At 42.8% G+C, this 22,530-nt stretch overlaps 1 protein-coding gene across 2 annotated transcripts in view; it reads left to right on the top strand.

Moving 5' to 3' along the window:
* LOC139694722 (uncharacterized) overlaps positions 1–22,530 on the top strand; it is a 552,273-nt gene that overhangs the window by 470,128 nt on the left and 59,615 nt on the right. For both annotated transcript variants that reach the window (XM_071593219.1, XM_071593220.1), the window contains exon 2: positions 680–1,060. In XM_071593219.1, the coding sequence (XP_071449320.1) occupies positions 680–1,060 (381 nt within the window). The remainder of the gene's footprint in view (positions 1–679; positions 1,061–22,530) is intronic.

Genomic DNA, 22,530 nt, shown 5'->3' with positions numbered 1-22,530 from the left:
TTGAAGCTAACAGAGCAACCAATGGATATTGCGGATCATTTTTATGCCTTTTTCGTTAATGATCGGGCGTCTTAACTACAAATCAGTCTTAAACAAACGGGTAGCTGAAGTATGAAGGATTTTTTTGATGAAAAAAGTGTAAATCTCCTTTCTACTTTTGATTATTTTATAAGTATAATAATTTCCATTTGGTTTGTGCAAATACATGTATGTAATTGCTGTATTAAAACAGCGACTTATAATTTACAAAAAAAATGTTTATATTTAAAATGAACTTCCCTTGAATCATGAGGCATTTTGGAAATGTATTGAAAATAATTGTTTGACACACAATGGCTGTCAATAAGGGAAGATGTTTCAACTCTTTAAGAGCGGGACGGGGCGCCGAGAAGTGGTCAGGAAAGCAAAAGGCGGAGAATGGGTGAAAGAGGGTGAGCGCATGTTTCGCATCCGAGACGTTTTGTCTTTTGGAAGCGAATCTCATGTAACTCCTTTGACGTCGCTGCAGTCCGTGTTTCGCTTAACTGCACGCAATTTATCGCCGTGTTCCACGTCTAACCGTCTCTTCTTTCTCTCTCTCTCTCTCTTCCCCCCCTCCTTCCCTCCCCTGCTTCCTCCCTCTCCCCATTATCGTCCCCCTCACACCCTCTTGTCTCCACCCACCCCCACGCCGCTGCAGACCCTTGCGCCGACATCACAGCCGCCCTGGGACCTGCTGTGTCCCCGATCACCTGCGACTCCAAACAACCGACGGCCTCGTCGTGCGATACCGAGGGGAAGGAGACCGCCGCCGTGGTGCGTGCAGAGAGGAAAGATCCGCCGGTCCAGGCCAAAGCGGCGGCGGTGTCGCTAAAGTCAGGGAAGGTCGTGGAAGGGTTCGTCCTCCCGGAGAGCGCCATCGCCGATGGGCCCGCCGCCTGCTCCACCCCGGTCGAGCATTGCAACGGCGGCGGGAGTGTACCACCCGAGGGGTATCTGGTCGATGAGCAGCGCTTCGATAAGGTCGCCTCGTCCCCACCGCGAGAGGATCTGCGAGTGACCTCGAATTCCGACGACACCGGTGAGTGCATTTTTGTGTGCATGTATGTACCTACATGGGTGCGATGGCCTTAAGTGGGACGACGTACAAGTCGGCGCGGCGAAGGTGATAGCGGAAATAGCAGCCGCTTACATCGCTACGCGATTACCCTTTTGGATGTGACATTCAAATTTTGTCCCATGGGACGACATCGTAGGCTAGATAATATGGGGTATTTTCTAGGACTAGTGGGTTATTCCAAGTTAAAGCATTTAATAGCACTTTAAATTATGGTTTTACTAATAATATGTTATGCTATTATTATTCTCTCAACAAAGTTAATTCACGATATATATTATGACCGAAGAGTAAAATATTGCTAAAATACCATTTTTACTTACTGATTCTAATAGTTTACCTGCGAAGGTCATTTTTAACATTAATTTTTCATATTGGGCGATAACTCGGATATTTGATTAGGTATTATTGGACTATAAACATGTATATCAATGAGATTATTATCTTTTTAACGGTATGAGCCACCTCCAGGCAGCTCATGTTGAAAATTATGAGTTCTATTATTTGAATTTTATTTGGGAAATGAATAAAGTGGAAAAACACAAGACACTCAGGCTTAATCGTATTTGGATAGCGCTTAAACGTCCAAACTTACGTTAGAAATAAATAAGTCGCAATTTAGCTTAATTATTTCAAACAATTTTTCATGATTTTAAAATCCCATCGAGATTGTTATAATTTATCCACTGAGTCGTACTCGTTTCATTTAGTTTTGTTTGGTGTTTTACTTTCTTTCTGAAATGAAATATTCATTCCAATTGTGTTATTACCATCGTCCCGAGGGATATGAGCCAGTGATCACTGTAAAATTATCTTAGAAATGACAATATTTTGACATTTTACTGCACTTACTTAGACAGTCTTGTCGGTAGAACTGGCCATAGGGTCCCGGTTTCAAATCCGGATGAAACATTCTCAGCGCTCAGCTGTTTGATGTACATTAATAGGAGATATTGCCTGGAAGTGGCAGGAAAAGATATTGTTTTCCCCGCCCTCAATGCTTTCGTAACAAGAGTTGTAGTGCCAAGAACCAGGTGAGCTCAACTCTCTTCAAACAAATTGAGCATCAATTAGGTGACGGCGGTTTTGAATTATACGATACCATAAAGAGCAAAATTATTTTTTCATTAATTTGAAATGAAAGTACAAGAATATATCCAAATGTGGAGCCATGATTGAGTTAGTGGTCACTGCTTTTGCTTCTCACACCCATGTCTCTGGTTTCATTCCCGACAGTGGTAGATTTGTAGTAGAAAAGTGGTCCTAACTAGATGCAATGTGGAACAGCAAACCAAGTGCAGTACCTACTCCATCCGTGGAACGTGAAATATACCTCAGGAAACTCTCGGTGCCCTTAATTAAGAAAAACCAAATGATGTCCGATGCCTCTTCATTTCCCTTCCTCCGCCCTCTAAACTACCCTCAACTTATCCACCGTTCCCAGATGTCGCATATGGCCTCAGTTGTCAAGCGCCTCCTTCAATAACTGATACTACCATTCAAGTGCAGCCAGGCGAGTTCCTTTGAAGTGGCCCGCGAGAAAAATCTCCGAATTAAATAATGAAGGAAGGCCGCAAGTTATCAGTATATCTGCCCTTGAGAATTCAAGCCGGCACAATATTAGGGGCTTTGGGGATGCTGGCTTTTTTGCGTCGGGCATAATTTGCATGCGTCTCGGGCGGCAATATTGCCTTGCTCTCTGCCATTTCTTCCGACCGTTTCCGCTCAAGACAGTGCGAGTCTCTCTCTCTCTCTTTCTCTTCCGAAGTGTCGGGCCCTGTTTCTTTCCGGTTTGGAATCGTCTCGCGACCTTGGAGGGGGGGGGGAGGGCTACCCACGAGAGTGGCGACGTCCGCCGCGCGCTTTTCGCCCGGGGAAGGAGAGGAGAAATGCCACCGAGTGTGGCATGCAAAACGCAGCCCGTCGGGATGAGTACCCGAAGTACATCGTGGATGGAGGAATGGGAGGAGGAAGAGGGGGGTGGGGAAGCGAAAGTGGTCTTGGTATTCGCAAGGATGTGAAAAGGGAAGGAGAGAACGTACGGATGGCGAAGGAATGCGTTCCGTTCGGATCGGTTTCGTTGAGCGCGGGGGACTCGTGAAGGAGGGAGGTGTAATTGCGTACCCACCTTGCTCGCGATGCGGGGGTGGAATTTTATTTTTGTCTCTTAAAAGATAATGTTTGGCGAATGGGGACGTGAGGGCGTCTTGCAAGGTTCTCCGGGAGGATGGGTCGCTCTCCGTGAGCGACGGATTAACGGTGGTGCCCTGAGAAATTGGCGAGCCTCCTCGCGGGCGGGGGCGAGGATAGATGGGATCGTGGAGAGGCGGGTCAGTCGGAGCGGAACGAATACGCTGTTGACATTGTTATTGCCCTTTCCTCTCTCTCCCCCACCCGCCGGTCGATATCTTCTTTTGTTTGGCGAGATTAGCTTTGAGGCTGTTTCCTGTCCCGATGTTTTTTTTACGAACAGCGAAATCGAGAGCCCCGGGATTATGGCGGGGCGTAAAAAAAACAAATCTCTCTTCCTTGAGATTTCCTTATGAGCTCTATGCTACCACTTCTCAAACGGAAAGTGTTCTTCTGTCATTCTCACCCATGGATGCTATCGCGCCCATTTACTGGTATGCGCCAACGACGTCTCGGGTCGAATGTGGAAGTTTTACTGCTTCATCTCCTCTAATTTTGATTTTTTCATTCTGCTCCCCATCGGCAATGATCTTTTCATACCATGAGCAGTTCACTAATAGTAACTGTGGTGCTATTGCTGGCCGGAGAAGAGCCTTCCTACAGCGGGACTCATTATCTGTTGATCTACTGAAGTGCTTTCTTTAATGATAAGCGTGCGTATCAATTTCGCAGCCTAATCAATTATGGTGCACAATTTTTTTGTCCCATAACATATGATATTATATAATGGGAATATTTAATGTGCACTGAAATGGAATCAGAAGATGTTCGGGTTAATCGATTCATCCGCAATTGATTTCGGGGTGGTAGAGAGCTATTTCGTGAGATGAGATGTAAATAAAAAACTGGGGATCACGAGCGTGGAAAAGGTAATGAGACGCCGGGGGTGGCTGATAACTTAATTACGCCTTACTCTAACTTTATTGCAACTCGATTAAGAGCCATTATGCCGCACCGTGGGAATTACATCGAACGCCCGTCATGCATCGGGATTAATGGTGCATTTCGCCTTGGCAGGTGCGACGAATTTTTCTCTCCGTTTGCCGAACTAATTTTATGTTTCGCGGTTTGTGGCTCCGCTCTTGTTTTCCTTATTCCCGCCATTCATTCGGAACAAAGACACCCGGAAGAGGTGGGAGGCATGGCGGAGCCCGCATAATACGGCGCCACTTACACGCCCTGCCTCCCCCGCAGCCTCCCTCCGCACCCGCGGCATTGTTTTCTTCTCTCTCCTCCTCCATGTCTGCCCGGGACGCTTGCTTCTATGATCAGTTTCGGCTGTCGCCATCTGCCGTCTCCGACGCTCCTCTTCCGCGTCGTTTACGACCCTTCTTTTAGTCCCGGGATAAATTCCTTTCGGCCAAACGAAATTCAAGGGGTTGGGGGGACGGTGTGGAAAAACACGGATCGGCAAAATCGTAACCGGTGACGGCACAAACGGAAGTGACAATCTGGGGAATTTCTCGTGAAATCGTACTGCACTCTCGTGGAATGGGACTCGGGTGTTTTCCATAGAACTCCTTTGGGGGGAAAAAATTGCAATTCAAAAGCTAATGGTGCTGAAATGCTTGGCATGTGCATTCTGGGTAGAATCGATGAGTTAACCCGGGTTATGTAGGTTATTGGGAGATACTGATTATTGTGGATAGCCAAACTATTGTCATTTAGAGAGAAAATAAGTTCATTGTCACTAATTCATAGTCTAATCAAAATGCCAAGCTGAAAGTGTATGTAGTTGGATAGGTAAATAGAGACTCGCACTTTCCAACCGCTGGGTATCGGAGGCTTTATTGCCACGTCTGTAATAAGTGATTTATTTAAAGCTTCTGCCTCGGATTTGGCGAAATTGACACAGGGTATATTTGTAAATTATTAATTACCGTCTAATGATCTCTGGCGTACCCGCGCTTCAAAATGAACAAATATTTCGATGGGTGTTTTTAAAAATTCAATGTACTTATTTTAAATAAAAATGAAGTAATAAAATTAATAAAATGGGCCACATCCTGGTTTCCGCTTGAAGATACGTAACCTCAAATCAACTTCATTTCTTTCTTCAAGTCAGCGTCGGTACTTTAAATGTATATATGTATTCGAGTGGGCCTGTTTTTCATGCAAAAATAAGGAGGCTGCTCTTTCGAGAGCTGAACGCGGTGGTAGAACAGCACATCATTCCTTTTCAAAAATGCCATTATAACGGGCAAATAAGTCCTCCTCTATTGAGTGTAAAGGGAAAAATGAGTTAGGCGAGCCGTATTATCGGTGGGTGTAGTCAAGTCTGGGAAATGAAGGAAGCCGGGTTCAGAGAGCGGGAGGGTCGTGAAGGCGGAATGTATCGAGGAGTTGTTGGAGACACTTGAGGATTTCGAGGGTGTGGTTCCGTGTCTATTCCATGGATAACGGAAAGGGGAGAGAGGTCGAGTGAGAGAGAGAGAGAGGGATATTCAGCGTTTTTTTGTGGCGTAGGGCGTTTTACTTGAAGAGGTGGAAGCGGAATGCAACTTCCCTACACTTTTCGCACTTGAAGGTTCCGTGCATGCATTAGCATTGCCTTTCTCTGCCGCTCCCCCGGACCACGGATGATGCGATGGAAATTCTTAGAACCCTCTTGCCCTTTTAGTACTAGCCTCCACCCTCCTTTCTTTCGATCAGGCTTTCTCACACCCCCAAGTTACATATCGCCTTTCTTTCCACGCCGACCTTAAAGACCCTATTGCCTGTGTCGCTCACTGCCTCCCTTTCACCTGGGAGACTGATGGTATCAGCTTTGTCGTGTACTGCGTTCTGGCGGAGCTAATGTGAGCAAAAAACATTCATGAGGCCGGGCCATTATTCTAATCCATCCCGACGAATCATTGCAACGGTGCATGTATTTGAGCCGCTCTACTTAGAATTTCCCCATAGGTGTCTCACGGCTTTTACTCCCGCCGAATGAGATTTTTTTTCGGTTTTCAAAAGTAGAATGGATTGAATCTCTACAATTTCAAAATGTAGTTACTTTATTTTTTACCCATTTCGTATTCAGTAATTTAATGTATGGAACGGTGTTCCTTCAATTAATTTGGTATCTGTGATTTAAAAATATATAATTGTGTTGTCCGTTGATCTATTTATGCAAAGAGCGCACACTAACTCGAAACCACAGTAATCAATCCGAAGGTTTGTTTGATAGGCTATGATCACCATGTACTTGTACTGAGCTCAACAGCATGTGCAATGCACACACCAGGGTAGCGGGAGCTAGTTCCTTTCCCTGTTCCGCCTAAGGTTTCCCACAAAGTTCTGATTTCTTAAAAATCGCACCGCTTGAATAAAGCAGTGGATGCTCCAAGACGTATACCGGGATTGAAATAGAGTCCTCTAGTCATTGGTCCAGCGTTACACACATTTAACCACTCCTGTCCCCTCAAAGGGCATATTAACTCGTAAAGAAAAGTTATTTTTTCTGATGTAATATTTAATCGTTCCTCCATTTACTTTCTTAACAGTTTTTTACATCTAAAGATATCTTAATAATGATATTTGCGTAGACTTAGTAATTCGAATCTCAAGTATGTGGTTTAAAATATGTTACATATTAAAAGGGTGCTCTTATACATATGTACGATTACTCGTATTCCGTGACTCGATACAACTCTGCCTCACGAAGTTAAGATTCACCTCACATCATTATTCCAAATTCATTCCCGTGTTTGCTTTCATTAGCAATCGTTGGCGTTCTAATCTACCGTGAAAGTAAAAATGATGCTCTTAATTCACGAAACTCGTGCTCTCCTATACAATTTATTAAGCCGTGGGACAAATAGCCTCGCCGAAGCAACGGATTCTCACAATTCGTTTAACTCACGATTTCCCGTGCGGTCACGGTTAATTTCAAAAGTATCCTCGACTACCTATTCGGAACTTATACAAAGGAGGAGGAGGTTCGGGGCAAGGTTCGCTTTAACTCCTCCTCAAGCTGCTTGCAACTTTATTACCTAGCCCTGAGCCGTTCATTAGGCCGGCTTATTCCTTTGCCGCAGGCGACCCCGCTGTAGACTTTAACGGCCGACTATCTGAAAAAAGAAAAACATTCTTTCCCTCGGCCTCATCTCAGGGAGCCCCGTCGTCGTCGCTGGAAATGCCGGGGTGGGTAGCTCCTTCCTACCTCAAACAATTCTCAAAAGACAATCTCTTCGCTTTGAATTTTCTTCTGCTAGGAAAGGAACATCAGGGGTCAAGTATCAAGCCTCTCGAGTAAAGATAGTGTCTGCTCTCGAAGCACCAAGCACGGAACCACTCTCCGTCATTCCGTTGCAACCTCTCTTGAGGACTCAATTACGGGTCATGGGCTTTGCTGAGAGACCATTGTTTTGGGTTATGTAGAACTTGTGAAGCGTTCAAGGCTAGTCCACGGGCAATATCACCAGCAAAGGCTTCGCCTTTGTGTTTCTGTCAAGATTTGGTGTTCAAAACAAATGGGATTGTGTTTTATTAATGAGTGCCTGAGTTCGATATTGTAGTCCATTGTCGATTGATTTTCTTGTTGATTTGGTCATTAAACTTACCAGCGATGTAAGCTACGTTATAATATCTTGCGATGGGGTATATTATTAAATGTGATTCGAAATAGTCAAAACGCCAACATTTTTCTGGACAAATGTATTTAATATTATTTATATCTATTCTCGAACTTAATCTCGGTTGAGAAATCCAAAATAGCTATTTAGCACAAATTTTGCTCTTAAAAATTGCCAATTTTTGTTTTCGCCATCGTTGACAGCTAAATATTTGTTAATAAAATTTGGCATGTAAGCTTTATTCAGCGACGAAAAATTTATATCTCATTACTAAGTCCTCCATGTGAAGGTTTTCGAAAAATGTATCATACAGCTCAACTTCTCATTCCCAACTTCGTTTTTGAAAGAAACTATTTTTATACTTAAGGAAACTCATCTAATTTTTTTAGATCGTTTCTACAATATACTTGGTTTTATCGTATCAGAGGATTCGCAGTGTCGGGATATTGCAGTGCAGCTTGCTTCAGAAGATTTCAGACATAAGGCCTGAAATGAATAAATGACGACCGCAATCAATGAGGTAAAGAGCTCAGTAACTCTTCCCCGTTGTTTTTCTTCTTGATGATAGGAATAATCCTAAGCTTCTTTGGTTGGCGTCACTTCGACTCGTATTTCCCTAGAATAGCGGAGGAGCCTCCCCAGGCATTTACATCAGTCCGTCTCACGCTCCTGTAGTTGCGTAACCGTGAAGGACACGAGAAGACGGAGAGAGAGATAAGAGAGATATTAAACCCGTTTGTTTGATCCAACGCTAGGAACGGGAAAAGTTGTGGAAACAGCCGTCGGCTTCTCCCAAGGCGCCAGCGGCGGTACAACATCACACATTCGCTCAAGTACAGTGTTGGCAAAGGGACACCACTCCTTAGGGTTGAGAGGCTAAGAGGAAGGAGCGAGACCATTGTGCTATTGGAAGGGGTAGTGCCTTAAACGCATGTTCCAGAGTCGCGTTTTATGCTCAAACCAACTTTTCCCGCCATACGTTTTTAAATTTTCGTCAATTTGAACATTTCTTTCCAAAGAATGGGTTTCAAAATGAACCCCATTTTCGTAAAAGGACCAATTTCTGTAGTCCTTGATTTTGGGCTTCCAAATTCGATCACCTTAAAAAGTGTTTTTTTGAATGTTCTAAGGGCCAATGTTCTTGGCTGGATTTCGCCTGAAATATCTTACAAGTTATTCTTTTAGTTTTATAGTGTCGGAACAACAGGCGCAATATTTGTCGCGTCAATGGCTTGGCCATTCAAAAAACGGAATACCAGCACTCAATACCTATTTGGAGGCACTAGTTCTTTGATGCGACAATCTTGGAATAATCGTAGATGTGTTATAGGTACACAATTGAAGAACTTCGCCGGTCTTACGAGAAGACTTCGCGGACGAATAAGTTTCGTCTCCTCGGTCATCCTCTGCTTTGTTGCAGCCCCATCTAACCTTTCGTCTCCCCCTAACCTTGCTCTCTTTCCCTCTCTACTTCTCTCCGCCTTTTCCGCTCTGGCGGCTGCCAAGCCACCGACACCCACCTCCCCCGGAAGTGGGCTTGGGGAAGCGTGGATATTCACGGACGGGGAGGAGTGGCGAGTGGGGGGAGTGGAGGGGAATGGGAGAGAACGCTAAGGTCTTCCTCAAGGGATTTCTCACTGGCCTCGCCCTTTCCCTCGGCTCGTCTTCAGTATCTCATGTGTGAGAGCCCTTGTAGCATAGCATAGGACTTGATGGTCCGTTGTCAAAAATAAAAGCAAGAAAACATTCCAGGGAAATAGGAACAATCTAAATGCAGTAACCGCTCTCAAAACTGTGGTCTTGTAGGATAGCCGGCGAGAGCAAATTTCAGGGGAGTTAATTGGACCGAATAATCCCGAAGTGAATGTGAAACCTTGGTAAGAATTAAATATTAAAATACAAATAATTATAAAAAGTATATGAAATATTAAGTACTTAAATTCAACAGCATACTGTTGCATTGCAACTTGTTGATGGTGTTAGCGGTCGTTCGAATATTTTGTGTATAAAATGGATTTAACTATTTAATTATTATTTCATGAGTATGCACCGATTCAAAAGTGATCGAAAGGTCAAGTGGGTGGGTCATCCTCTAGAGGATACACAGTTCTTGCCCCGAGTGATGCCTTTCTCTCCATTCTCTGCCCCACCTACGGGGTACAAATCAATTTTTGTGACGAACTATTACGAGATTTGAACTCGATTGGTGGTGTAGAAGTGATTTGCGTACAAGGTATTTGTATTGAGATTAAATTTTGGAAGAAACCTGCGGATGTTTGAGTGAGTGACTTGTGCCTCAGTGAAGACGAAAAACACTATGATTACATTAAATTATCAGAAACTGACGATACAGCATGTGCCGGAGGAATTAGCCTTTAAAATGCTTAAGTTTCCTCGGTGGTCAATCTCCCCACCTCAAGTTTGATCTCCTGCGAAGTTAAAGAATTGCATATCTAGAAATTATTTATTGAATAATCACTAAGCGGATGTTTATATCACATGTGTAATATTCCTCAAATCATGTTTGATTGAAATATTTATAGTATCATGTGGTCAAGTACCTGGCAGAAAAGTATAAATGCAATTCCATGGACTAAAATACTAGGACTAATGGATGGAAGTGTTTACCGGGTGGATTAAATTTTGAGCTCCACTGGATACTTACGTTGGAATGGGATAAGGAAAAAAAATCCAAGACAGATGTACATGTATGTGATTTAACTCTGAGGCCGATCGGAGTTCGGCGCCGTTGTCCGATCAGACAATCTCTGCTTTATTTTCCCTCCCATCGTCTCCTATCCATTATTTTTCCCCCTCTCGTATCCACTAGCCAAGGAATGGGAGGCGGCGACCCATGGGAAGTACATGAGGGCTTCTTCCTCTCACATTCACCCCTCAGGAGTTAAGGCAGGCGACGAACCAAAGAGTTCTGCATTCCGGTGCAGTGATTTGAATGAGAGCCAGCCGAGCGGGGAGAAATTTCGGGTTGTCAACTTGGCGCGAAAGACGCCAAATTATGGGGTTCCCCGAACAGGAAGCGAGTCTTTTCGTCCTTTGGTGCCACGTTGGTCTCCGTATAGAGCGAGGTCGATGAATCGGAATTCTGTCGCTTTTATTCATTTAGACCTTGCAGTGTATATGCCTTGTATTACTGCGGGTGTCCGATGTAATATACCATGGATTATATAGTGCCATGACTTCCTCTCCGAGGAAAGCTACTGGAAATTATTCAGAGGCAAATATGCTAGTAATAATTCTTCTAATTCTTCTATGCCCTGATCAAATACGTTAGTATTAATTCTTTTAATATAAGTAATAATGAAGTATTTTAGGTGCATGGTTGGCATTAATTTTATTATTTCACGAAGTTGAAGAGTTTTAGATGTGTAGAATGCACCTTAACTGTTTGGAACGTTTACGTCACCAACCATGTGAAAATTTACCAAGTCCAAATGAAAACACAGTAATCAACCCGAAGGTCGGCTTTAGTAGGTGATGGTAGAGATCACCCAGTACTCTAAGCCCTATACGGCGAGTGAAAATTCACACATCAGGGTAGGGGGGCCAGTTCCTTTCCCTGTGCCGGTTATGGTTTCCCAGGAAGACCTGGTACTCGAAAAATCACATAGCCTGGGTGGAGCTGCAGGTGCCCAGAGTGCCTTGCCCGGGAATCGAACCCGGGACCCTCCGGTCAGCAGTCCAACACTCTACCCACTAGACTACCGCGACCCACTCCAAATGAAAGTAGTGCATAAAATCTGCATCTCGAAGTTCGAGGTCTATAGCGTTTTGCGGTGAAAAATCGGAGGAAAGCATTGTCTTTGGCCAAGTATGAAGCTCTGAAAAGCGCTCATTTTTTAATGAACAACAGGAGCCACGCCCAACATCATCTTTGATATCTTTTGTTCAGAGGTAATACTGAAGCGTATACATACAATACACAACACTTTTAAATATTCAGCAGGTATGAATAGCGATTGCATTTTGAATTCACGACCCATCTGGCCTTTAAACTATTAAAGACAAAGATTTGCATTCTAGTCTTCCATACAAACGTCGGAATACAAAAGTTTCCCCCAACTTCTTAGCCACATTTTTATTCTTTTTGTTCGTCTGGGCGGGCGCACCAAAACGGTGACCTTTCCTGCCATTCTGTCTCTCTTTTTCCCTTTCTCGCTCTCTCTCTCTCTCTCTCTCTTGCTCTTTCTCTCTACCTCCCTCAATCTCTTGAACCCGTTCTCCTTCAAACTCCACTTCAACTCTTTACCCCACCCACTCCGGGTTCTTCATTTTGTCGCGGAAATTAACGGCGTCGTGGGAAACTTTACGTATTGAAATAATGGCCGAAGCACATTTCTCCGTCTTCCACCCCTCACCTCTCACTTTCGGGGGAGGAGAGAGAGGATTGGGAAAAAAGAAAGAAGTTTCAAACTTGGTTGCCCAGGCTTCTCGATTTTTCCCTCCGAGACCTCCGCGATATCCAGTCAGTCACGCCTTTACTTGGGTTACATACCATACCTTGGTCGTCTCGACGCCCGAAAAATCTGACGGATGGGCTGGCTGCCTTGCTACAAGTTTTTCCTTTACCCTCTCTTTCCCCGTTCCTACCTTTCTCCCTCCTTTCCCTCCCCTCTCGAAGGATTTCCTCTTACACCATTCCCTCCCTCTCCGGCAGGCGATAGTCGCGTGCCCTTGAAACCCTCATTCGGCGTCTGTTCTAAATTTGGACCGCCAGATGTCGCTCCTAACCATTCTTCTTCGTGGAATCCCTTCCCTCCTCCCGAGATCGCCCTCCACCCCTTTTAACCCCACTTCCCTACTCCCACGTACATTCCCTGATTGAATTCGAGGCGCCTTCCTCCTCCCCTACTCGCATCCACAGCCCCCCCCCCTACCTCCACTCCTCTCTTTCTCTCCTCGTCTCACCGGAGCTCGGTGCCTTTCAAAGCGTTCGAACGACGGAAATGCTGAAAATAAATAAAAAGAAAACATGGCGCAAGAAACTCGCGCGGAGACGGAAAACCTGCGGAAGTGTTCTTGTTTCCACCCCTCCCTTTCCGTCTCTGGTGTTCCCATCGCAAGGTCTCCTCTATCTCTCTGTCATCTCCGCGTGGCCCTCTCCCCTCCGCTCCCTTGATCCATTCCTTATACCCATCGCGTTCTCTATGTATTTCTCCCTCACCCCTTTTCACCGTCCGCTACCTGGCCCGCGGGAGATCATCTTAGGAGATTCATATTTATTCTGACTCTCGCATGTTGCCCGAGGGGGATGATAAATGTTGAGCATTCCCTCATCTCAAGACCTGTTAATGTTCTGTTTCCGTCCGCTCCTCTTTTTTTTTCGTCGCGTCCTCCTCAGCCACTGGGTTTCCTTTCTCTTTTCTGTATGTTACATCCTTCCCTTTATCCGTCTCGTCCCCATCGCACTCGCCTCTCTTCCTCCACTCCGCTCTCGCTCCATCACCGGCCCTTCACTCTGATTCGCCCGCTGCTCTCTTCTCTCCCCATTTTCGCTCAGCCCCGCTCATTTTTGTTGTCTTTCCATTCCAGCTCGTGCCTCTTATGCTATCTCCACTGCCATTCCCATCTTCCCAAAACATTCTGTCATGGGGCTACCCGTGTTTGCGAAGCACATACACAAGTCTGTGGAACATCTCTAGCTTTGATACCGTGATTTCATCTGCTAATGGTCACATTTCCATAACTAAAGCAAAATATGAGTATTAAATGATTTGTATTACGTCGCATTTTTTTTCTTTTATATGCCATTGGATTGAATGGACTCATTTGATGTACGTATTAAATCCGACATTGTAATTTTTTGCTTGATACAGTGTGTACAAGCAGTACATAAAAGTGAGCGTAATTAAAAGTGGAGTTGACTTAGTTCTGCCACATAACACGAAATTCCAAAAAAAGTTAAGGCTGTGATCTAAAATGCTGCTTACTCGTAATTTAATGAATATATGTGATTAATCAAAATGCCGATTAAAATTACCAAACTGTTTGTGTGCGGTTAGGTACACAAATTGACAATATTCGTTGAAGTGGTCATGTGAAGTATCCTCGGTTATCTTAGATTTAACGGGATGCTCTTTGGCCTTGAGCTGATTTCTCAATATGTTCATTGGGTTTTTATTTTCACTCTCACTGCCTGCTGAAGGTGTTTTTCTATGAGATACAAAAATTTTGAAAAGACTTTATTTTCAAAATTGATTTTGTATTTAGTAGCCAGTTTTCTCAAAGTGGTCCTTCTAAGGAAGCGCATGCAAATTAGCGCACATGCACGTATACCATCAATAGGTGCATAATAGGCAACAATTAAATAAGTTGCCAAACCTGGCCCAGAAGTACGAAGGTTCCAATGGGAAAACTGTGGCAGAATAGAGACGTTTCATAACCTATCCTAGAGTAATGACCGCTATTGATATGGACAATGATAATTTGCAAAAGTAAATCTCTTTGACATTATATTACATTTTTGTATGCATCGTTTCCGGTTAACATTTCTCTTTGCTGAATAATTATATGTGATAATACTCCCCGTATCTGTTCCGAATTTGTGGATATAAAGTATTTGTTGTGTTATTCCGGGGCGTGGTAGTCTAGTAGGCCGAGCGCTTGACTGCTGACCAGAAGGGGCGGGTTTGATTCCAGGCATCTTGGGTATCCTCAGTTCACCCATGTTGTGTGATTTTCGGATAATATATCTTTCTGAGAAACCGTAGGCGGCACAGGGAAGGGAATTATTCTGATGTGTAATAACGCACGTTGTTGGCCTTGGTATTAGTTTAGCTCTACCCTTACATGTCGAATCAACCTTCGGGTTGATAACTGTGTTAGGTTGTGATATTCAATTTTATGGTTACTTGACATTGAGTCTATGATGCAATCATGAGCTATCCCATCCAGACTAAGTGGTCTGATATTTTAAAAATATGAGTCCAGGAGTTATTACTCCCCATTTATGACATGTTACCCATATTACCATTTGGAATGGAATATTTAGGTCAAATATCGAGTAGCATTATTCACTTGAAAGATAGGTCCGATGTTTAACATTAACTTCTCGTGGAAGTTCCTTAAATCTTTTTCCTCGATCTATTTACCAACTTGAGTTTTGAGTTATTTATTTTTTACCACCGTATTCACTCCCTAGACATACTTGTAATGCACACATAGTAATACTTCTTATCATCACTTTTTTATATGTGTGGTGTTTCTCCCAAATGTTTTCTGTAAACATCGAAAAATAGATATTTTTACACGAATATCTTTAGTAGATAGCATTTTAATTTTTTCTGCTGGGATAAATTCTAGAAGGCATTTGATACCCATTAACACCCCTTTTGAATACGGCCTTGCCTTCAGCCTCGCTTAATTTTTTTAATCCTCCATTTCGGGTCCTCATCCATTCTGTTGGCTTCCCCCTTTCATTTCCCATTCCACATTGGCTACCATTCTTGAGCCTTGCGTAGTTTTTTGCCATACTTCCATCTCTCTTTCTACCTCTTGTCCATATATATTTATCTAATCTTGCCCTCTCCATCTTCTCTCTCTCCCTTTCCCTCCGCATCCATTTGTTTCCATTCCTTCGTCGTTACCTTCCATTGGCATGGACGTTTTTTTCCCACCTGGAAGCCGATGTCCAAGAGAAGTGTATCCAAGGTCTTAGGAAGTCACAATGAAAAAGTGCGTATCTCGCCGAGCGTAAATTAAATTCACTACCACAGCCTAGTATTGGGTGTAAACCAGAGCGCCAAGTTCAATTTTATATCGCTATAAAAATTTATTGGGTGACTCTGAGCGTACATAGGCGTGCGAGCGAATTGCTCCCATCTCACCTCTGGGACGACAACCGCGGAATTACTGAAATTACAAAATTACTACCGCTCATACCTTCACCTCATCGCGTGTTTTATTGCACCCTCGTCCAAGTGTCTTCTGTCCGAGTCGTCTGCGTTTCGCTCAATGGAGAAAAAATGGAGTGGGCGAATGTGAGTGTTTCTCAGAAATGCTGAACTTAAAAAGTCCGAGGATTTTTCATATCACCTCACGACCGACGGGTGTTTCCATATAGGCATCGACATCCAACAGTGACCGACATACTCCGAATTGAATGTACCTAAGTTAATCAATTGTTATGTTAAACCATCCTTGCCATATTCAACAATTCAAATCGAATTCTCCATATGTGCCATAGCCAACCTTCCTACTGCCATCGTAATATTTATCGGCCGTCTCCTTTCCTGATTTACAGCCATGTCCATCCACACCTACTCGAACGGAGTGTCTCCGAGGCCTCTCAATCGTTCTGCCATATTTGTCCGTGAATTATTCTCTGGGCGCTGCGAGAGCAAGGGTTTGTAGGAAATGTGGGTGTGATCGAATCGGGTACACGCAAGAGCGGTGGAAGATGAAAGAGATCTTCCAAGGTTTATGACACTGGAATAATTTCTTCATCTCCGGTTCTTATTCAGAATGTTCATCTCCTTTACTGAAAGGATTTGCTGGTTAATGGTCGCCTTCCCCGTGCTGCCCCTTGCCACCCCTCTCTCTCGCTAGTGTTCTCCTTGGTAAGGGAGGTCCTCTTGATCTCAAAACTCAAGGCAAGCCTTCTATGCCAAGAAATACAAGTATTTTTGTACTTGGATATTTATGTGTGCTATTAAACCAAGCGGACTTTTTTATTTTCCATCTTTTATCTTAAAATCATTAGTCTCCTTTCGCCCATGATATAACTGGGTGAGGACGAAAGAGGGATTTCAGTTGGCTTCGCGTTGGGCCATGTGGATCATTCCAAAGGTTAGCAAACGCACATAAATAATCGAAATATTGAGGGCAGTAGATTCGTATGTATGAGAATAACCCACATTGAGCACGTCTAGGTAGGCAAGGCTTCTTGCAATTATAATCACTGTTTTAATTTTTATACGAAATAATATGTTTTCCTCAGTGGGGATATTTATCGAAGGTGTTCTTGCCAAATTATAGCGATACTACATTGCATTGCTCACAGAAGTTGGCTAAGTTTTTGTGGTGAGTGTAGATGATGGAAACGAGTTGAAACCGACATTACTTCATTTCTGATCATTCACTTATCAATTCGTGTATCGTCCCATACTTTTCTATTTCCTTTCTACAGCCTCGCATGATATTCCTTCTTCTTTTTATACTTTCCTTTCTCGACTCCTCCTTTCACTTTTGACCTCACTTTCTTTGTTTATTCCCTTGTTTATCCTACCCCCGACACCCGGATCCCCACCCTCTCTCCATCTGACGTTTCCCTCCAACGCTTTAACCGCAAGCCTTATCTCTCGTCCGCTCTACGGTTTCTTCGTAGTGATGGCCGGAGGGCATTCCGGGAAGGCCCATTCGTCAACCGCGCTGCTGTTCACGTCAATTGATGTTCCTCGGCCCTTTTACGCTCTGCCCGTGCCTACATGTCAAGAGTATGAAAAAAGAATGTTTCTTCCTATCTCATCGAGGAATAATGCGTGTAACCGCGAGTACCCTCACTGAAGTAGTCCCATATTTAAAGTCTCGGTTTAATTGATTAATCTGTTAAAAGCTGTCGGGTCCATTTCGGATCTCGTGAGTGTTTTCTTCTCAGTTCCCGACAGAAACTCGACTCTGAGGGTTTCTCTCGTCTATTTTTTTTTAATTTCTCCGTGCGGATGAAAAGCATGTGTCACTGTTGATGGGTTGTCGGTCGGATTTTATTTGTTATTTTTAATCTTCACTTCCTTGCTTCGCTCTCCAGAAAAAATCACGGTAAACCTTTTAACGCTTCTTTGCGAAGTTTCTTACGCTCACTTTCCTTCAGTTTTGCTCTGCCTCTTGCGCATTTTCTCTTCTATGTTCATTTCGTCTGTGCCCCTTACTGGTCTACTCGTCGCCGGATATCTTTTATGTTCTGAAAGATGCTGACTCTTCGAAAACTTGTACTCTTTTCATACGCAGAACTCTCGAACAATGCACTTATTCTCACTTGAGGCTGCTAAAAAGTGCGTGAATCTCTCACAGCTGTGTACGGAGTCAGTAATATAGGAACAAATCAAAGTGCTAAATGTGGAGATGTGTTTGGAGGAGGTTCATAAATTCCATGCAAAGAGTGGCAATTCATGGACCAAAATCATTATAATCATATTTAATGGGTACATCTTGCGTTAATGTGTAACTACTCGCACTTCGGGAGATATGCTTGAATTTCCATTGAGGCCTAATCATTCTTTGTCGTATTTTAATGAATAAAGATAATACGAAACTCCGCAGAGTCATTTCGTGAAGGTAGGGCTTTGGAAATTGATAATTTTTTCAAGACTCATTTTGAATAATACATTTTTGATACTCCTCAATTTATTATTATCTAGGGATTAGTATTACTTTAAATTTTTCCTTTGCTACTAGTCTTCCCAGATTTATCAAACACACACAGAAATGCCTTCGTAGATGTGGAACCCACGGAGGGGAACAACGCTATGCGTCCATGTTCGTACCTGATGACAATACTAAGCATCCAGACCGGGAATATCAGTTTTTAATTAAGAAGGGAGGAACTCCTTTTTTTAACTTACCTGCAAAACTATTATTAGAGAACTCAAGCAGCGAGCAGCTGGCTTCTCATTGAATTATATCATTGGAAAATGATTTTTTTTATGTTTCTCGCTGAGTGGAGCTCTCATCTCATCTCCCATCTCATTGGCTCTCTTGTCCCATGCCATTCCAGTGTTCCAAGCAATCTATCATACTCTCTCCGCCTTCCAGTATCCCCGCCTACACTTTCTCCTCCGCTCACCCTCCCTTTATCCCCCTTGCCGGCGGCTCTCTTCGCTTCCTATCCTCCGAGACTTGTCCAATATCTCGTCCGTGTCGTCTTCCTCGTGTCATTCCCGGTAGCACACGCATCCTTCGGGTTGCCTTCCCACCCATCCTTGTCGATGTATCATTTTTCTCATTTTCTCCACTCCTCTTTTCCTTCCTCTCCACTTCATCCCCCGCCCCCTTTTGCATCCGATCCGCGAGTCCCTTCGCCACTACGCCTTTCGTCCTAATCTCCTCACCCCCCCCCTCCCCCCGTCCCCCTCTCCCTTCCCTCCAGTTCCTTCTCAGTACACTTCTCCGCGCGTTTTGCCGACGGATGTAGAGAGGGGCTGATTCAGTGTCGAGGAGCGGGTCGGAAGTTCTTCGATCCCTCACTCATTCCCCGCATGGGCGGGAGGCGTAAACGAAACGAAATAGGCACTAGGATTTCGATGCGTAACGCATACGCGAATTCTTCCCCGTTTCTAAGTTCTGGGAATGTGCCGGAGTGATAAAACTCCTGCTTATTATCACCCGACAGTGATTTTGATCGCAATTCTGTTTTTTTCATTCTCGTTCCTTGGGCACTTAGCCATTGGGTATTTCTATCCACTTTTGCCACCCTCTATCTCCTTCATCTCAAGTAATGCGTGTCTTAAAGAAAGACCAAAAATGGTGTTGCGAGTAATTTTTCGGGGGCACAGATAAACGTTCGTCTGGACTAATTACTTTTTAATACTTAGAATTCGCTCTTCAATCTGTCTGAAAGAAATACTTTCCATTCACGAAACACTAACACGGAAAATAAATCTAATAGCGACCTTTCAATGTTTTATGAAATTGATATTTTAAGTTTTTTTCAGGTTATATTACTGTCTTTTTTGTTTGCTATAGAGTTTTTTGAAATTGATAATGTAAAACGTTCTACTGCTGTATTTTACCGTGATGTGTCTTATCTTGTTCTTCTCCAGTTGCTGTTTTGTAGAGAAACGTTTCGTCTAGAAAAACTCTGTGCTCAGGCCTTGAGATATCATGGGAATTGTGTTTTTGATCAGTAAAAATTCCCATAATTTAGTCAAGAATTTTAGTCACTGTTCCAAATTTACTCATTTAATGTCATCAGATGTCTTGGCTTCTATCTAAACATCTATGAGCGATGAAAGAATCAAGGCAAAAATGATAATACTAAGAAGAAACTTAATTGCATGTATAACATTTCTTTTCAGCTTATTTGATATTCTTCGCGCCTCCGTTCTGCTAGAATACTTAACCAAGCAGCATTAGTTTTTCATTTAACCGGGTAATTCTATCCCCCATCGATCAACATTTTTTTGTCTCACCAATATCATGAAAGTAAACCTCTGTTAAATATGAAAGCGATGAGGGGAAAGGAGGAAGAGAATTATTTCGTTCTACTTGGTTTCCTTCACATTATTTACTCAATCCTGTAATTGCATCCCTTTTTTTCTCCAATGCGGCAACAAAAGTACACGTTAGCTTAAATTAACACATTTCAGTAATTACATTTCATGGCTCAATAGTTATCCTGAAACTTTAATAAATGTATGATGTGATCATTAAATCGGTTCGCTCGTTACATTTTATAAGCGTTACTTTTTTGCCCCCTCACCACATCCCATGGTTTAACAAATTTCCCTTTTTCTCTGTCCCCTTTTCCTCTTTATGTACCAAGTAACCTTCTTATCTCACCCTTCGCCTCACCCCTTACTCTGATTTTCCTTCCTTTGATATGCCGGCCCTCCCTCACTTAATGGATTTTTCTGGTTTCTTGTTCATTGCAGAAATAAATGATACGTGCTGAGTTAAAATTTATTTCGTACCGACTGTGTCTATTTTCATCATCAGAGGAAATACATTATGTATATTTATGAAAAATAATGTGCACATAGATTGAGGGAGAGATTAAATATAAAAGACGAACGTGAGGTTGGAGGAAAAAGTGGGAGAGTGCCAATTTCCTCGTAGATAAAAGTTTCCAGAGCTGAAAAATGAACCACGGACCTTAGGTTTTCCATTTCGACACCCTCAACTAATCCGTCAAGGTGGAGTATTGAGGCTCCGTCAACGTCGTTCATATGTCCATGTGTATGCGATGGTGTCATGGAGATAGATTCGGACAGTTATTTAAATATGTTCTTACTGTTTTTTTAAATTTTAATTTGGAAAAACCTATACATAGTTCCTTTTTGATGAATCTATGCTGCTTATTATATACACTAATTATATAAATTAATGATCTTTTCGTCGAAAATAACGCCGGGCTGGTGAAATTGTCGTACAATAATGAAGTTAGTTTTCATATCGTGTGGTAAACTGGTGCGGATTTTCTGTTCATTTTAATTTGTCTCATAGCATCTCACTGTGGCTTGGTGAGACGGTTTATGTTTTACCGCTCGGTTCAACTATTTGTTGATTTTCCACATGCACCTGTCGTGAAGATTTATTCTTTATATTCCAAGTGACGAAGTTATTCTTCTTCTTTCCTTTCTGCTTCTCATTTCAGTAATCCTCGCTCCCCTTCCAATTTCCCGTTCAGTCGTGCATTGCACTCCACCACTGACCGCTCAGGCGGTTCAGTTTCAGATCTAGCTTATAATCGCAGACGACAGATAGTTCTCGATCGGGAAAAATGAGAACTATTCGAAGAAGTGGCGCAGTGCTTCCTCATAACATATAAGCCCGCTTTGTTTTTCTACGAGGGAGTGACATTTGTGACATATCAACGCACTCGTGGCCTCGAAACCCTCGTGGGTTACCCGTCTCTAAACGCTCGATGCATTTGTAAACCGGGGCAAAGACCATGAGAGTTATATTGAAACCAGCAGCTCGGCCAGGAGATATTTTTCTCGGGAATTAGTATAAAAATGGAACAGGTATAAAAAGGAATGTATTTTTTATGCTCGAAGAAGTCCATAATTACTGGTTTATTAAGTATTACCTCTTGAAAGGGCATAAAACTTGTTTTTCAGAATATTATTCTGCATATGCCCAGAGTAAAGCACGCTTTTCCCATTGCTTTGATCATAAAAAATCACCCGCATTAATTTAAATTAAAAAAATTAATGTTTTCCGGGTCAAATGTAATGAGTGTATTCGTAGGCCCACAAAAATAATTTTGGCTTACACGGATAATTGCGTTGAAAATAGGAAGTTTTAACCGGATAAAATCGTGCAAAAACCTATAGTCTATTCTTCATTCAACTATAATAGTATTCCATTTCAATGGATAAATGTTAAATACTTAGTTAAAACAGCAATAGCTGTCGATAAAAATGGAATAATGAGAGATTGACATAATTTTGGCAAATAGCAAAGGTCACAATTGAAATACACCCCCAATTTAGATATATACTTATTCTTAATTACCCCCTCCCATCTCGGACAGTTTTTAGTCTACCCTTGAGCATCAGGAAACTACTGCAGAATAGGTAAGCATTTACGTAGTTACCACGAATTTTACTCAACCGTCTGCATATCCGTACTTACTAGTACTTCATCAGTCGGTATATTTACTCATTGTTGCTCTTTTCATCGGTTGACGTTTTCGAGTGCTAATGGAATTTCGAAAAGTGATGAAGACTGATTATTTGCTTCGACAGTGGAAATATTATGGTTTTTATTCTAACTTTAAGGTCATTAAACTATGTAAACAATAGAAATGTGTTTTTAATTGGACGGAACTAGTCCCCGATCGCAGTGGTTTGCCTATAAAATAAAAATTAAATATGATCACCTTTCAGTCTTAATCTGCATCTGCATACAGGTACGTTGATTCCGACCGCCCAATACGCGAGAATGTGGAAGGGGGTTTTAGGACATCACCCTTCATTATGTAAGAAGGAAAGAAGTCTTGTTGTCTTA

This window comes from Hetaerina americana, unplaced genomic scaffold, assembly GCF_022747635.1.
Source record: "Hetaerina americana unplaced genomic scaffold, ioHetAmer1.1.p SCAF_53, whole genome shotgun sequence".
Lineage (NCBI taxonomy): Eukaryota > Metazoa > Arthropoda > Insecta > Odonata > Calopterygidae > Hetaerina > Hetaerina americana.
This window is presented reverse-complemented; position numbering and strand designations above follow the sequence as displayed.